The 18,523-nt window shown below is 42.3% G+C and overlaps 1 protein-coding gene across 1 annotated transcript in view; it reads right to left on the reverse strand.

Annotated features, from left to right (window-relative positions):
* slc39a11 (solute carrier family 39, member 11) overlaps positions 1 to 18,523 on the reverse strand; it is a 145,683-nt gene that overhangs the window by 35,797 nt on the left and 91,363 nt on the right. The window contains 1 exon segment of the mRNA XM_014158407.2: positions 57 to 233. Coding sequence (XP_014013882.1) covers positions 57 to 233 — 177 coding nt within the window.

The raw sequence follows: 18,523 nt of genomic DNA on the forward strand, positions 1-18,523 counted from the left end.
GGGTTGGTTTGGGACTGAGCATTACAGACTGGGCTGTGGTGGGTTCTTCTTCTCACCTGGGATGTTGTGGATGGTGATCGCCACGATCAGGAGGATGATGCGCCTCCATCTGCTTCCAGTTTGCCCTGCCCCTTCCTGTTGCCGGCTACCCACTTCCTGTCCCTCGGAATCTGAGGAACCAGCGTCGACGTGGGGGCCTTTCCTCCTCTGGTACACGTCTCCTCCAATCTTATCTGTAAGGAAGACAAGACACAACATTTGGACAACATTGCTACAACATACAGTCCTTGCCAATTAAGCAATCTTTCAGATTAGAATACAATTAAGTACAATTAGAAGACGATTAAGCAATGGTAACCCTTATTTCAGAAAATTGGGCTCTATGAAAATTCCAAGTAAGACAGAGGTCTGATGAGAAGCTGACCTCATCATCAAAACGGTTACTATTAATGGAAAGCAAGTCTAACTAATGTACGCTAACCCCATTCCATACAAATGTGCGCAACCACAACATTCAAACGAGGCTGCAAAGAAAACTAATGGGACTGTAGCTACTGTGTTGACATCAAAATCTGGGGTGTGAACTACGTTTCTATTCAAGCGTTGATCGACATGGTAATGGCTCTATAGTATTGGAGAAAAGTTGAAAAAAAAAACAGACCCCTCCGACGCTGTACGTTACATCGTGACATGTCATGGCGTAACGATCAACATGCATAAAGCAACTAATTCTGTCTTACAGCCTCTCTCCACCAGGTGTAGCACTTCTCTCACCGTTTAAAAACAAGAAAGGGACAGGGTAAGGGGGGATACCTAGTCATTTTTTGCATCATCACTGCAAGCTATTATGACTCTCAAAAGCCGCTGTTTACTTCTGAAGATCACTTTAGCACCGCCCTAGCAATCTGATTCAAATTCGACACAAACCTTCAAATTGGTATGTACTGACACATTATATAAACTCTTTATAGTGTTTCATTTACATTTTAGAAGCGATAAGGTGATAAGTTGGACAGATTGAGTGAAAAAAGCCGTTTTCCCACATGATATCTCTCCTTCTCACTATCACGCAATAGGTTTAGTCTGTTATTCGAACTCAATCAGCATGACAGAGTGATCTCCAGCCTTGTCCTCGTCAACACTCACACCTGTGTTAACGAGAGAATGACTAACATGTCTGCTGGTCCTTTTGTGGCAGGGCTGAAATGCAGTGGAAATGTTTTTAGGGGATTCAGTTCATTTGCATGGCAAAGAGGGACTGCAAGCAATTGCAATTCATCTGAACACTCTTCATAAAATTGCCAAACAAACAAACTGAGGCAGCAGACATTGTGAAAATTAATATTTGTGTCATTCTCAAAACTTTTGGCCATGACTGTACATTCCTAAAGAAAATACGCACCTATCAATATAACACGTTTTCATCCCTACTGCCCTATCTGGGGGACTCACTAAACACAAATACTGTATTTTTAAATTATGTCGGAATGTTGGAGTGTGGCCCTGACTGACAGTAAACAAAAAATAAACATTCATCCCATCTGATTTTCTTAATATAAGATACTCCAGTAGTTCTTTGTACTTTTACTCAAGTATAACACTTGAGTACTTTTTACGTGGCAGGTAGCCTAGTGGTTAGAGCATTGGGCCAGTAACCGAAAGGTTGCTGGGTCGAATCCCCGAGCTGACAAGGTAAAAATCTGTCATTCTGCCCCTGAACAAGGCAGTTAACCCACTGTTCACCAGTAGGCCATCATTGTAAATAAGAATTTGTTCTTAACTGACTTGACGAATTAAATAAAGGTTAAATAAAAATAATAAATTCCACCACTACACTTTATTAGATACTTTTAGACTTTACTCAAGTAGTGTTTTACTGGGTGACTTGAGTCATTTTCTTTTAAGGTATCTTTACTTTTACTGAAGTATGACAACGGAGTACTTTTTCCACCACTGATCGGACCTATACATTTATTTTTGTTGTCTAATAGCCACCAATCCCTCTTTCCCCTATTCAACCCCCCCGACACCTATAACGTCTTCAGAGCAGTGAGCCAGACGAGCAGAAGGCAATGTGGCAGCTATGCGTCATCAGTGTAGTACTAATTTTAATACGTTTGATTACTCTAGGTAGTGGGTGTCCTTTTAAAATCAGCTAAACTAAGATGACTTACTCGAACAGGAATGTTATTAGTTACTATTACATAAGTTACGTGAGTAGGGGAGATAAATAATGAGAAAAAGAGAGCAACTGGAAACAGATGAAAGGCTGGTGCTCAGAAGGCTTCATGTCAGCATGGCTCTGTGCCCCCTAACTGGGGTGTACCATATTCCCATATGGGGAAATTAGCGTGGGTTAAACTAGCATACGAGCCGGAGAAAAGCATTTGCACGTGGCTGCCAAGAGACGTCCGCTGTGCTCGGGTGCCCACTTCTCTGGCTCTCATCTTGAAATTAGACTGGAAGTGGTCGGGAGACGGGGTTGAGTGTGTGTGTGTGTGTGTGTGTGTGTGTGTGTGTGTGTGTGTGTGTGTGTGTGTGTGTGTGTGTGTCAGGGGGCTGATTGATTACAGTGATGGGTTCCAGACCCCCACAGCCAACCCCTTTAGAGTAGAAACAAATCTATTCTATCACTAACCTACTAATCTCTCTGATCACTGGGAATAAGAGCCAGGAACACACAAGCATGTGCACACACACACACAAACACACAAACTTCATTGAATAGGGAACAGAGGGACAAAGACCCCACTTACCCATCTACACCGGGTAGGAGGACAAGATACAGGGGTCTATGTCAGCCATGGTTTAGGCTACTATTACACAGGTACAAGAAGGTCTAACCTTCCTTGTGTAAATGCTCTCTTAGGAAGAAAATACTGGGACAAACGAGAGCATTTAGATCACCATGTTCTATCCTTACATATAGATTATTTGAGCTCAGAGTACATTTAGGCCTATTCATTTTATTATGAGTTGCTAAGGGAGAGAGGTAGGTAGAGAGAGAGCGAGCGAGAGAGAATAATATTAAAAGCTAAGGAGGAAGTGCCAACGGAGAGAGTAGAAAGTGATTCCCAATTATCTGAAACTTAAAAGGCTAGGAAGCATGAAGTTTTACTCACTAAAGTAACAAAACAGTGTGGTCAAAGACTTAATAACATAGCTTATTAATTTCCGGATATCTTCAAAACTACCCACAATGCACCATTTCTCAACATCATATGGAGAATCTACTCTGTGTTAGCTCGCTTGAGTTGGCTAACGTTAGCCACTAGCCATGCAGACCAAGTGATGGCAGTGGTGAGCTAAAATCCGCCATACTGAGCTACAGCTTATTGCCTACATTTAGATTTACCTCACTATAGCTAGACTAATTAGCAGTCTAGGCTAGCTAGCAGGCTAATATAACTAACTTTAGTTGACTGGGTTGCTGGCTAAGATAACTACATTTACCGGTAACACTATTTGATAACTGGTTAGATGGCATTATTTATTTCCAAAACATTGGTTTACTTTAATGTAGCTGTAAGATAGGTGTTGATAGAAACTGGCTGACTAATGCAGTGCTAACGTAACATTAACAGGCTGTTAGGGTTAACGTTAGCAGGCTAGTTGGCTAGAAACCTTGCAAACTGATTTGTAACAATACATACATAAAGTATTTGCTTATAAGTTGGCAGAACATTTTATTGAAACCAGTAGTCATGAGTGCAACCGATTTGGTTTAATCTGAAGTTATTTCTGTTGGAGTTTACATTATAGTGTATAGGCTGGCTTGCCGGGTCCTCCATATTACGGTCACACCTCGCAAAAACATTTTCTGGCATGACTCTGGCATTCTGTTCACTTTTATGTAATAACTTGAAAGAGAGATGAGTGAGGTGTAACTTTGCATTGGGACTATTGATGGGTATACTAATGCAAATCCATGTTACGTTTATGCTACCTACCCTTTAAAGGGGTTACATGTGAAATGCAGCACTTTCTTGGAAACTAGTTGAATTGCAACAAGATTTACTGTAGACTGAATATTATTTTAAAAAAATTATTTTTTTTTTTTCATCTCCCCCTCCTGGCTTTACTTCCCATCTCCACAAGTTTAACTTGTGTCTTTTTACTTTCAGTTTTGAACACCAGCTTGGTTATTGAAAAGATATTTAACAGCGAATCAGATTGTACAATGATTCCCTACACTATACATTACTTGTTTTGTCACAAACTGAAATGGGGCGAACATTTTACAATTTAAGCATCCATGGAATGGATGAGCAATTTCTACTGCCATTGTTGATCTCCTGACGCTGAGGGCTCATCAGGAGTGTGTGTGCTGAACGTCCCTGTGGGTTCTATTTGGCGAGGTTTGATTGCCAATCTCCAGTACAGCTATTTTACCTGTCAATCACTTTGAGTGACAGATCAGTGGGACGTGCTCAATGGGAATATTAACACTAGTCTCTCATTCTGACCTTGACCGCGTGCACACACATATACACACACACTCCCCTGACTCATAAAACAAATATTTTTTCTCCACAGGCTAATGGGTCACGTATTACAAAGTAAATGGGGTGGGGGACACATGACACACAGACACTTGACCACAGTTAAACCACATTTAGGGAATCACTGCTGTAGATCGTGACTTTTGTAACAGACCTCAAAATAAACTGTATCGGGCCATGTCATCTCTCCAGGCTTACCGTGGCTGTCATCTCATCCTTGTGCCTTGACAATGACACACATACACACAGACACACACACCTGAGATCAATTTTGAAATAAGCTTATTCTACGCACGTACGCTTCACTGAGTGGGAAACGGAGAGACAAAGACCCCACCACCCCATCTACACCGGGTAAAAGGAAGGTAATCAGGGGTCTACTCAGCCGTGGTTTAGGCTACTAGTGCATACTTATGAAGAGAGTCTAACTTTCCTAATTGCTCTAACATGAATCGCTTTGTGGACACAGAGCGATGATGAAACGTGGAGGGCGACAGCGATCACAGTGAACAAACATTATCCACGTGCGAGAAGCTCGGCTGAGCGGCTTTCACGTGCAAGAGAGCCGCCCTGCCTGGATAGAATGTCGCCCACCGTCTCTCGCTTCATTGAAAAAGAATGGACCACGCAGCCCTCCGCTTTATATACGTAAAGCAGTTAACAGTTGCAATGACTTCTCATTACTACACTGACACACTTTCCATTGACACATCGCCATAGAAACGGTTACAGACTCTGGTGTTGTGTCCAGGCCACTTTGGGAACAGATAGAAAAGGAAGTAAACCTGCTGTTTGCCTTTTTCTGCTGTTATGGGTTATGCACTGTCCCTGGGACTGTCGCTGCATAGGCCTAATAATGCATGTGTATATTATGTATCATGTACTGTAGTACATTTAGCACTCACACCGCATCTCTCTACTGCTACCGTTGTTCCTAACACCTACAGGCTGATTGAACCCTAACCGTGTGAGTGCCACAACGATCTCTCCCTATTGACGGGCAGACGCTCATCTACCCATGTGAGTCTAAGAGAATGGAGAGGTCCTTGCTAAGTACAGTGCCTTCAGAAAGTATTCACACCCCTTGACCATTTCCACATTTTGTGCTAATGCCGGAATTTAAAATTGATTCAATTGAGATTTCGTGTCACTCATCTACACACAATACCCCATAATGTCAAAGGGGAATTAGGGTTTTAGAAATGTTTCCAAATAAATTAAAAGTGAAAAGCTGAAATGTCTTGAGTCAATAAGTATTCAACCCTTTTGTTATGGCAAGCCTAAATGAGTCCAGGAGTAAAAATGTGATTAACAAGTTACATACATTGCATGGACTCAACTTGTGTGCAATAATAGTGTTTAATAGGATTTTTAAATGACTGCCCCATCTCTGTACCCCACATACACAATTATCTTTAAGGTCCCTCTGTCGAGCAGTGAATTTAAAGCACAGACTCAACCTATGGGTGGCAAAGAAGGGCACCCATTGGTAGATGGGTAAAAAACAGACATGGAATATTCCTTTGAGCACGGTGCAGTTATACAGTTTACACTTTGGATGGTGTATCAATACACCCAGTCACAACAAAGATACAGGCGTTGTTCCTAAAACAGTTGCTGGAGAGGAAGTAAACCGCTGTGGGATTTCACCATGAGGAAAATGGTGACTTTAAAACAGTTAGAGTTTAATGGCTACGATAGGAGAAAACTGAAGATGGATCAACAACATTGTAGTTACTCCACAATAATAACATAAATGATAGAGTGAAAAGAAGGAATCCTGTACAGAATAATAACCAATTAAAATGTTTTTCCTGTTTGCAATAAGGCACTAAAGTAATACTGCAAAAAATGTGGCAAATACATTTTTGTCCAGAATACAAAGTGTTATGCTTGGGGCCAATCCAACTCAACACATCACTGAGTACCACTCTTCATATTTTCAGGAATGGTGGTCATTGCATCATGTTAGGGGAAGGGAGATTTTCTGTTGATAAAAATAAACTGAATAGAGCTGGTTCAGTCTGCTTTCCAACCGACACTGGGAGAACAATTCACCTTTCAGCAGAACAAGAAACTAAAACACAAGAACAAATAGACTAAAGTTGCTTACCAAGATGAAATTGAATGTTCCTGACTGGCCTAGTTACAGTTTTAACTTAAATCAGCTTGAAAATCTATGGAAAAACTGGAAAATGGCGTCTGGCAATGATAAACAAACAACTTGCCAGAGCTTGACACATTTTTTAAAGAATAATGGAGAAATATTGTACAATCTCAGAGACTTACCCAGAAAGACTCACCTCTGTAATCGCTGCCAAAGGTGATTCTAACATCTATTGACTCAGGGGGATGAATACTTATCCAATTTATATATTATTTCATTTTCCATTAATAAAAAAAGCCACACCTCAGAGCCTGATTCCTCTCTAGGTTTCTTCCTAGGTTCCTGTCTTTTAGGGAGTTTTTCCTAGCCACCATGCTTCTATATCTACATTGCTTGCTCTTAGGGGTTTTGGCCTGGGTTTCTGTATAAACACTGACATTTGCTGATGTAAAAAGGGCTTTATTAATACATTTGATTGATTGATTGAAAAAAGTCGAGGGGTAGGAACACTTTCTGAAGGCACTGTATGTGGCTTTTAAAGGAGATACTTAGGATTGATCTCCAATCATCTCGTTTAGTAGGCTACACACTATCCTACAACTCACTTGTTTGCCATTTTGAAAATTAACTGCCCACATGAACACACTGCTGCTCTCCCTCATTTTGTTTGCTCTCCCCCATCCTTGCTTTCAATTCCTACCTTGTCTTCTTCCCTCCCGGTCTTCCTCCCTCTTCCAACTAAAGCAGACAGCTTGACCTTCTGACCCTAAATCAGTCTCGCCTCCTCGCTCGGCTGCCTGGCTGTTATTACCCTCCTAATCCTCGTCCTCTTCATCACACTCTGGCTCCGCCACACACAAACAATGTGCTATACTTTACAATGAAGGCCGCAGCAGAAGCGAAAACCTTGTCGGCAACTCTTTCGCCCACACGCGCGCCTGAGTGTGTGCGGTTGGCGAGGGAACAAGGCGTGTGCGCTGGTGGCTCCTTGGCGAAACTCGAGAACGCTCTCATATCTCTTCTGTGGTGAAACTCGTGAAGGCTCTCATATCTCTTCCGTGGTAAAACTTGCGAAGGCGTTCATATGTCTTTTGTGGTGAAACGTGTTTAAATCTGTCTGAACACTCTCATTTATTGGTTCACTTATGCCCCCCAAAATATGAGTTCATATGGGTAGAATAATGTATAAAATAAATAAAAATGTGCTGCATTCGTTGCCTTCCTTTTAGACAGAATAAATAAAACAGGGTTGGGTCAATTACTTGAAAAATGCCATCCATAAGCCTACTAATACATTCATTAATAACGTGCACAAAGACATTTTATTTCAACCTTGTTAAAGTTAATTTTCTTTCAATTTATTTTTACCTTTATTTAACTAGGCAAAGGCTGCAGAACAAATTCTTATTTTCAATGACGGCCTAGGGACAGTGGGTTAACTGCCTTGTTCAGGGGCAGAACGACATATTTTTACCTTGTCAGCTCGGGGATTCGATCTTGCAACCTTTCAGTTACTAGTCCAACGCTCTAACCACTAGGCTACCTACCGCCCCAAATGGCCAACATACCACGGTTAAGGTGGTATGTTGGTATGTCCTTACGCACGATGCAACGCAGAGTGCCTGGATACAGCCGTTAGCCGTGGTATATTGGTCATAAACCACAAACCCCTGAGGTGCCTTAATGCTATTATAAACTGGTTACCAACCTAATTAGAGCAGTAAAAATACATTTTTGTCATACCCGTTTTATATGGTCTGATATACCACGGCTGTCAGCCAACCAGCATTCAGGTTTTGAACCACCCAGTTTATAATGACCAATAGCCTATGTAAAGTCCATATCAATAGGCTAACAGTTGCCTTTTTTCTATATGAACAGGAGAGGAAAACATGATTAACAGTGTCCAGACGACTAACTTTTTGTCACATATTGGGGGGTCAGGTTTCAAGGATTCCGGGGTCAACAGCCTTCTAGGGTGGTCCGGAGGCATCTCTTTAAAAAATATAAAAGATATTCTCCAAATCTCCTTGTAAAGCTTGCTGTACCTATTGAACCGATTGTCTTGCTGCATAAATTGTAGTATCATCTGCAAATATAGTAGCTTGAGTTTCAGCTAAGGCATAGGGAAGGTGGTTGGTATATATTAAATAAATAAGTGGCCCAAGGCAGCTGCTCTGCGGTATTCCACAGTTTAACCCGAGGGGAAGAAAATGAACCATTGATATAGGTGGACTGTTTCCTGTCTGTCAGATATGACTGTACCCAATTCAATTCTACCTCCTTAAAACCATAATGCATTAATTTTGTCAAAATTATTTCATGATCCACTAAATCAAATGCTGCACTGAAATCTAAAAATAGTACACCCACAAACTTGCCATTATCCATAGCATTGAGCCACTGATCAGTCATGTCAACCAATGCAGTGGTAATGGAATGGTGTTTGCGATAAGCATGCTGATTGGCTGTAATCAGATAATTCTTTTCCATGTACTCCCACATTTGTCTACTCACAATACCCTCCAATATCTTACTGAGTGTAGGGAGCAGACTAATTGGTCGACTATTGGCAGGAGTAATGGGTTCTTTGCTGTCTTTCGGAATAGGACACAGTTTCGCATGCTTCCACACATTTGCAAACATCCCCTTTTCCAGTGACCAATTAAATATGTATCTCAGTGGAACTGCAATCTGGGGAGCAGCACAGCGAAGCAAAAAATTGTCCATAAGACCAAAACCTGTAGATTTACCATCAGGTAATGACTTCAATAGGTTTAACACCTCCTCCACTGACACCGTTTGCAAACTAAAAGAGAAGGTCTTGTTGCTCATAATATGATCATCAATCCATTGGACAATAGCTTGTTTGGAAGAATGTATGTTCACACTGTTGCTCAGTAAATTAATTTTCTTTGTAAAATAATTTGCAAAATGATTGGCAATATCAACTGGTTTTGTTATTATTCTTCCGTCAACCTCCACACTAGATGGGCATGATGAGATAGATGTACCAAGTAAGCCCTTAACTGTGTTCCATACCTTTTTACAATCATTTTTACAATCAATAAAAGCACTATTTTTTCTTTCGATTCAATTTAACTGCATAATTACGTAATGTTCTATAATTCTGTTAATCAATTTCTAATTTTGACTTGGCTGCTAAGACTTTTGCCATGTTTCTTTGACAAAAATCCTCACCCAGTTCATCATCAATCCATGGAGATGGACGAGCACCAACTGTACTCTTTCTTATAGGGGCATGATGGTCCATTACCTCAGTGAGCAAATCAATAAAACATTCTGTAGCGTGATTTAAATCATTCTCTAGATAAATCAGCTCCCAGGGTACAGCAGCCAAATCATTTTGACCACAATCCTAGGGGGTTTCTTTGGAACCGTGGTGTTCGTGGTTATGGTCACAATATTATGATCTGTCCGGCCCACTGGCATTGATCTGGCTTTTAAGCATTGCAATGGTATATTACAGAAGATCAGATCAATGCATGTGTCTGAACGATGACCCAACTTAATTGACAATGTAGTAGTATCATTAACCATTTGTTTCAAACCACAGTTCTCAGCATATCTGATCAATTTTGTGCCATTCGAATTATTGTGATCCTTCCAAATTATATTAAAATCACCCAAGATAAATACATATCTGTTGCTATCTGTGGCCTGGTCAAACCCAGTACATAAGTCATCCAAATAGGACACCTTAGAGCTAGGAGGTCTACACACACATCCAACCAATATGGCTGCCTGGTGAAGCAGATGTACTTGAGCCCATAGTGCTTCTACTTGACATACATTAAGGTCATCCCTCTTAAAAAGGTATACGACTCTGAATATACAGTGCTACACCCCCACCATTCCTATTCCTGTCCCTTCTAAGTAGACTATATCCATGAATGTTCATTTGCCCATCATTTACAGATGCATCTAAATGCGTTTCGGTCAAAGCCAAAATATTGATATTATTTATGTTGACCAAATTATTATGTATTTTCTGCATTTGCATTGTTCTTTCAAAGGCGAAACCCATAACTGGTGTGCATGACCAAAGACCTTTATTTTCATGTCATCTAACCATAGCACCACCTGGCGTTTGCTAAACGAAATTGGCAGTTGGATTGGAACCGGTGCTATGGTCATTGGTGGGTTTGGCCTTCGAAATAACAATGCATATGCATCATCCCTACTGTAAAATATGGTGGTGGATCTTTGATGTTAAGGGGCTATTTTGCTTCCACTGGTGCATCATGAACTTTACCCAGAACCAGAACATTTTTGTCCTAAAACCCTGCCTCTGCCAGGAAGCTGAAACTTGGCCGCAAGTGGCTCTTCCAGCAAGACAATAACCCCAAGCTCACGTCAAGATCCACAAAGAAATGGTTAACTGGCCACAAAATCAGTGTCTGTAAGTAAGAATTTCACTGTAAGGTGACACCTGTTGTATTCGGCGCACGTGACAAATAAACTTTGATTTGATTTGATTTAAATGAAGACGGCAGTCCATAAGCGCAGACGAAGGATATCAACCATCTGGAAGGATTATTTATGGAGGAGTGGTCTAAGATTCCTCTCAATGTGTTTTCCAACTCATAAAACAGAAAAAGACTCAGTGCAGGTACCTTGCAATGTGAGATATTAAAAGGTATTGAAAACAGGTGTATCAATAATTTTCACCCCTAAGTTACCTTTTTGAGAAAAAAAAAAAGATTACTTGTTATACAAAGTCTCTTTCTCTGATCAATTGTATTAGTATAAAATAATGTCTCTTTTCTTTAAGCATACAATATAGCTCAGTATTTGAATGATGTATTTTATAGTCCTTTTTGCTCATCTTTATCAAGGGTGTCAATACTTTCAGACCCCACTGTAGCTCTCAGCTAATTAACATCACTGCAGGGTGCCTTCATGCCTCTGCCACCGACAGGAACGCAGTGAAGATTAAAACACACAAACATTGTTTGCGTGCCTGTTATGCTAAATTGGTGTAGTTAGCTGAGTGTTGACATTACTCGCCCGCCACCAGCAGCCAAACAGCTTACCAATCATTCAGCATTTGCCAACCTTTTTGAATAAAACTACATCCCTACAGCTACGTCCCCTCAACCACTCCTCTTATTCCTAGTTATGTGTACATATCTAGCTCATTTGCCTCATACCCCGGCACATGGACTCAGTACTGGTACCCCTTGTATATAGTCAAGTGCTCGTTACTCATTGTATCTATTATTACGTGTTTTACTTCTCTATTAAGACTCTGTTATATTTTTATCTTCATCGTTGGGAAAAGGCCTGTAAGTAAACATTTCACTGTTAGTCCACACCTGTTGTTTACAAAGCATGTGACTAACACATTTTAATTTGAAAATAGAAATTATTTCCGCCCTCCACCCTCCTACTTGTGACGTACATTCTTCAGTCACACACCACTATACTCCCGTTATCTCCTTCCTTAATATAGTTCCACATCTTCATGCCTTTAAAGAACCTATAGAAGCAGTTAAAAAACAGAATTCCCTCCCCCAACCTCTCACCTGATGTATCCTTGTCATATACCCCCCCCCCCCCCCCGCGCACGCACGCACACACACACACACCCTCCCCTAGTTTCCATTCTTATTACCAATCCCCATCCCCGTGCCTTTAATAGAGACAATTAGAAACCATCCTTTAACTTTCGCCTGTAAGTATCACATTATGAGCTTTAATCACAAAATCAAATACCAACTTTAGTTTTTTTGGTTACTGGCAAGTTTTTTAGTTTTTTTGATTGGGGAGCATCAAACCAACCTGGGAAAAGTGCAGTGGGAACAAATTGTTGTGATAAAAAAAAGTATTTGTTTTTTACATTTATCTTGATTCCCAGTGGAAGTGAGGCACTAAACAGAAGAAATAATGTACCCTTACAAAGGAGGAGTGTCGCTATTTACTCTCAGAGTGTCGCTATTCTCTTTCTCCATTCAATTTCAATTTAAGGGGCTTTATTGGCATGGGAAACATGTGTTTACATTGCCAAAGAAAGTGAAACAGATAATAAACAGTAAACATTTCAAATGTCTTATTATGTCTATATACAGTGCTGTAATGATGTGCAAATAGTTAAAGTACAATAGGGAAAATAAATAAACAAATATGGGTTGTATTTACAATGGTGTTTCTCTCACACTCACTCACAGTCACTCCCTCATACTCTCACTCACTCTCACTCACTCTCACTCCACTCCCTCACTCATACTCTCACTCCCACTCCCACCCTCATACTCTCACTCCCACTCCCATACTCTCACTCCCACTCCCACCCTCAATACTCTCACTCCCACCCTCATACTCTCACTCCCACTCCCACCCTCATACTCCCACTCCCACCCTCATACTCTCACTCCCACTCCCACCCTCATACTCTCACTCCCACTCCCACCCTCATACTCTCACTCCCACCCTCATACTCTCACTCCCACCTCCCACCCTCATACTCTCACTCCCACCCTCATACTCTCACTCCCACCCTCATACTCTCACTCCCACCCTCATACTCTCACTCCCACCCTCATACTCTCACTCCCACCCTCATACTCTCACTCCCACCCTCATACTCTCACTCCCACCCTCATACTCTCACTCCCACCCTCATACTCTCACTCTCACTCCCACTCCCACTCCCACTCCCACCCTCTCACTCCCACTCCCACTCCCACCCTCTCACTCCCACTCCCACTCCCACCCTCTCACTCCCACTCCCACTCCCACCCTCTCACTCCCACTCCCACTCCCACCCTCTCACTCCCACTCCCACTCCCACCCTCTCACTCCCACTCCCACTCCCACCACTCCCACTCCCACTCCCACTCCCACCCTCTCACTCTCACTCCCACCCTCTCACTCTCACTCCCACCCTCATACTCTCACTCCCACTCCCACCCTCATACCCTCATACTCTCACTCCCACCCTCATACTCTCACTCCCACCCTCATACTCTCACTCCCACCCTCATACTCTCACTCCCACTCCCACTCCCACCCTCATACTCTCACTCCCACCCTCATACTCCCACTCCCACCCTCATACCCTCACTCCCACTCCCACCCTCATACTCTCTCCCACTCCCACTCCCACCCTCATACTCTCTCACTCCCACTCCCACCCTCATACTCCCTCACTCCCACTCATACTCTCTCACTCCCTCCCTCCCTCATACTCTCTCACTCCCTCCCTCCCTCATACTCTCTCACTCCCTCCCTCCCTCATACTCTCTCCCTCCCTCCCTCATACTCTCTCCCACTCCCACCCTCATACTCCCCCTCATACTCTCTCACTCCCTCCCTCCCTCATACTCTCTCACTCCCTCCCTCCCTCATACTCTCTCACTCCCTCCCTCCCTCATACTCTCTCCCTCCCTCCCTCCCTCATACTCTCTCCCTCCCTCCCTCCCTCATACTCTCTCCCTCCCTCCCTCATACTCTCTCCCTCCCTCATACTCTCCCTCCCTCCCTCATACTCTCACTCACTCCCTCATACTCTCTCTCCCACTCCCACCCTCATACTCTCTCCCTCCCTCCCTCCCTCATACTCTCTCCCTCCCTCATACTCTCTCACTCCCTCCCTCCCTCATACTCTCTCCCTCCCTCCCTCATACTCTCTCCCTCTCCCACTCCCACCCTCATACTCTCTCTCTCCCACTCCCACCCTCATACTCTCTCCCTCCCTCATACTCTCTCACTCCCTCCCTCCCTCATACTCTCTCACTCCCTCCCTCCCTCATACTCTCTCACTCCCTCCCTCCCTCATACTCTCTCACTCCCTCCCTCCCACTCTCTCACTCCCTCCCTCCCTCCCACTCTCTCACTCCCTCCCTCCCTCATACTCTCTCACTCCCTCCCTCCCTCATACTCTCTCACTCCCTCCCTCCCTCATACTCTCTCACTCCCTCCCTCCCTCATACTCTCTCACTCCCTCCCTCCCTCATACTCTCTCACTCCCTCCCTCCCTCCCTCATACTCTCTCACTCCCTCCCTCCCTCCCTCATACTCTCTCACTCCCTCCCTCCCTCATACTCTCTCACTCCCTCCCTCCCTCATACTCTCTCACTCCCTCCCTCCCTCATACTCTCTCACTCCCTCCCTCCCTCATACTCTCTCACTCCCTCCCTCCCTCATACTCTCTCACTCCCTCCCTCCCTCATACTCTCTCACTCCCTCCCTCCCTCATACTCTCTCACTCCCTCCCTCCCTCATACTCTCTCACTCCCTCCCTCCCTCATACTCTCTCACTCCCTCCCTCCCTCATACTCTCTCACTCCCTCCCTCCCTCATACTCTCTCACTCCCTCCCTCATACTCTCTCACTCCCTCCCTCATACTCTCTCACTCCCTCCCTCATACTCTCTCACTCCCTCCCTCATACTCTCTCACTCCCTCCCTCATACTCTCTCACTCCCTCCCTCATACTCTCTCACTCCCTCCCTCATACTCTCTCACTCCCTCCCTCATACTCTCTCACTCCCTCCCTCATACTCTCACTCCCTCCCTCATACTCTCACTCCCTCCCTCATACTCTCACTCCGTCCCTCATACTCTCACTCCCTCCCTCATACTCTCACTCCCTCCCTCATACTCTCACTCCCTCCCTCATACTCTCACTCACTCCCTCATACTCTCACTCACTCACTCGGTCAACATAGGCCAACCACAAGGGACAAGGCATCAAGCCGTCAGAGTCCAAGGTTCGTTTGAGTATAAGTGTGTGTTTTCCTTTGTGAATGTGTATTCGCAAGAAAGAGAGGGTGTGTGAGAGAAAGACAGAGAGAGACAGAAGACAGAGGATAAAGCATGCAAGAGAGTGTGATAGTGAAGTAGCAGAAGCCTTGGGATACAGTGTACATAGTCTAATAAAACTGTGTGGTAATAAACTACCTTGTACATAGTCTAATAATACTGTGGTAATAAACTACAGTGTACATAGTCTATTAATACTGTGTGGTAATAAAGTACAGTGTACACAGTCTATTAATACTGTGGTAATAAACTACAGTGTACATAGTCTATTAATACTGTGTGGTAATAAACTACAGTGTACACAGTCTAATAATACTGTGTGGTAATAAACTACAGTGTACATAGTCTAATAATACTTTGTGGTAATAAACTACAGTGTACACAGTAATAATACTGTGTGGTAATAAACTACCTTGTACATAGTCTAATAATACTGTGTGGTAATAAACTACAGTGTACATAGTCTAATAACATTGTGGTAATAAACTACAGTGTACATAGTCTATTTATACTGTGGTATTAAACTAGTGTACATAGTCTATTAATACTGTGGTAATAAACTACAGTGTACACAGTCTATTAATACTGTGTGGTAATAAACTACAGTGTACATAGTCTAATAATACTTTGTGGTAATAAACTACAGTGTACACAGTAATAATACTGTGTGGTAATAAACTACCTTGTACATAGTCTAATAATACTGTGTGGTAATAAACTACAGTGTACATAGTCTAATAACATTGTGGTAATAAACTACAGTGTACATAGTCTATTTATACTGTGGTATTAAACTAGTGTACATAGTCTATTAATACTGTGGTAATAAACTACAGTGTACATAGTCTAATAACACTGGTAATAAACTACAGTGTACATAGTCTAATAACACTGTGGTAATAAACTACAGTGTACATAGTCTAACACTGTGGTAATAAACTACAGTGTACATAGTCTAATAATACTGTGTGGTAATAAACTACAGTGTACATAGTCTATTAATACTGTGTGGTAATAAACTACAGTGTACACAGTCTATTAATACTGTGTGGTAATAAACTACAGTGTACATGGTCTAATAATACTGTTTACATAGTCTATTAATACTGTGGTAATAAACTACAGTGTACATGGTCTAATAATACTGTTTACATAGTCTATTAATACTGTGGTAATAAACTACAGTGTACACAGTCTATTAATACTGTGTGGTAATAAACTACAGTGTACATAGTCTAATAATACTGTTTACATAGTCTATTAACCTGTTAGGGCTAGGGGGCAGTATTGACACAGCTGGATAAAAAACATACCCGATTTAATCTGGTTACTACTCCTGCCCAGTAACTAGAATATGCATATAATTATTGGCTTTGGATAGAAAACACCCTAAAGTTTCTAAAACTGTTTGAATGGTGTCTGTGAGTATAACAGAACTCAAATGGCAGGTCAAAACCTGAGAAGATTCTGTACAGGAAGTACCCTGTCTGACCATTTCTTGGCCTTCTTTGCCATCTCTATCCATTACAAAGGATCTCTGCTGTTACGTGACACTTCCTACGGCTGCCATAGGCTCTCAGAAGGCGGCAAAAAGCTGAATCGTGGCTTTGCAGGCTCTGGCTGAAAAAAAGTAGCGCGTTTGGGTAGTGGCTGGTTACAGTACTGTGAGACTCAGGCTCGTGCCCGCGTCGACCGAAAGCTTTGTTTTCTTTCCTCTGTTTACCTAAACGGAGATTCCCGGTCGGAATATTATCGCTTTTTTACGAGAAAAATGGCATAAAAATGGATTTTAAACAGCGGTTGACATGCTTCGAAGTACGGTAATGGAATATTTAGATTTTTTTTGTCACGAATTGCGCCGTGCTCGTAACCCTGATTTACCATTTCGGATAGTGTCTGGAACGCACGAACAAAACGCCGCTATTTGGATATAACGATGGATTATTTTGGACCAAACCAACATTTGTTATTGAAGTAGCAGTCCTGGGAGTGCATTCTGACGAAGACAACAAAGGTAATCAAACTTTTGTAATAGTAAATCTGACTTGGTCGGTGTCTAAATGGCTAGCCGTGATGGCTGGGCTATCTACTGAGAATATTGCAAAATGTGCTTTCACCGAAAAGCTATTTTAAAATCGGACACCTCGATTGCACAAAGGAGTTCTGTATCTATAATTCTTAAAATAATTTTTATGTTTTTTGTGAACGTTTATCGTGAGTAATTTAGTAAATTCCCCGGAAGTTTGCGGGGGGTATGCTAGTTCTGAACATCACATGCTAATGTAAAAAGCTGGTTTTTGATATAAATATGAACTTGATTGAACAAAACATGCATGTATTGTATAACAATGTCCTAGGATTGTCATCTGATGAAGATCATCAAAGGTTAGTGCTGCATTTAGCTGTCTTCTGGGTTTATGTGACATTATATGCTAGCTTGAAAAATGGGTGTCTGATTATTTCTGGCTGGGTACTCTGCTGACATAATCTAATGTTTTGCTTTCGTTGTAAAGCCTTTTTGAAATCGGACAGTGTGGTTAGATTAACGAGAGTCTTGTCTTTAAAATGCTGTAAAATAGTCATATGTTTGAGAAATTGAAGTAATAGCATTTCTAAGGTATTTGAAAATCGCGCCACGGGATTCAACTGGCTGTTGCGTAGGTGGGACGAATTCATCCCGCCTAGCACAGAGAGGTTAATACTGTGTGGTAATAAACTACAGTGTACATAGTCTAATAATACTGTTTACATAGTCTATTAATACTGTGGTAATAAACTACAGTGTACATAGTCTATTAATACTGTGCAGTAATAAACTACAGCGGACAACACACTTTTCAAAACACCAGCTCAAAGGGGATAAGGTTGAAACATCTTTTGAGTGGAGTCGTGTCTTGGCTCCATGGCAATTCTGGATGTTAACTTTCATCATGCCACCCAGAATGATGATTGTCGCCAAGCAACAATCACGGCATGACAACGGTAGGTCAGTACGTATGCCATCTACTCAGGATGGCCAGTGACTCACAAACATACAAATACTCACACACACTTGTGTGCAGAAACGCATATTGCATGTCACATGGACGCACACTCGCTTGCGCACACACAATCACCCTTGAGCACAC

This window comes from Salmo salar, chromosome 19, assembly GCF_965601325.2.
Source record: "Salmo salar chromosome 19, fSalSal1, whole genome shotgun sequence".
Taxonomy (NCBI): domain Eukaryota; kingdom Metazoa; phylum Chordata; class Actinopteri; order Salmoniformes; family Salmonidae; genus Salmo; species Salmo salar.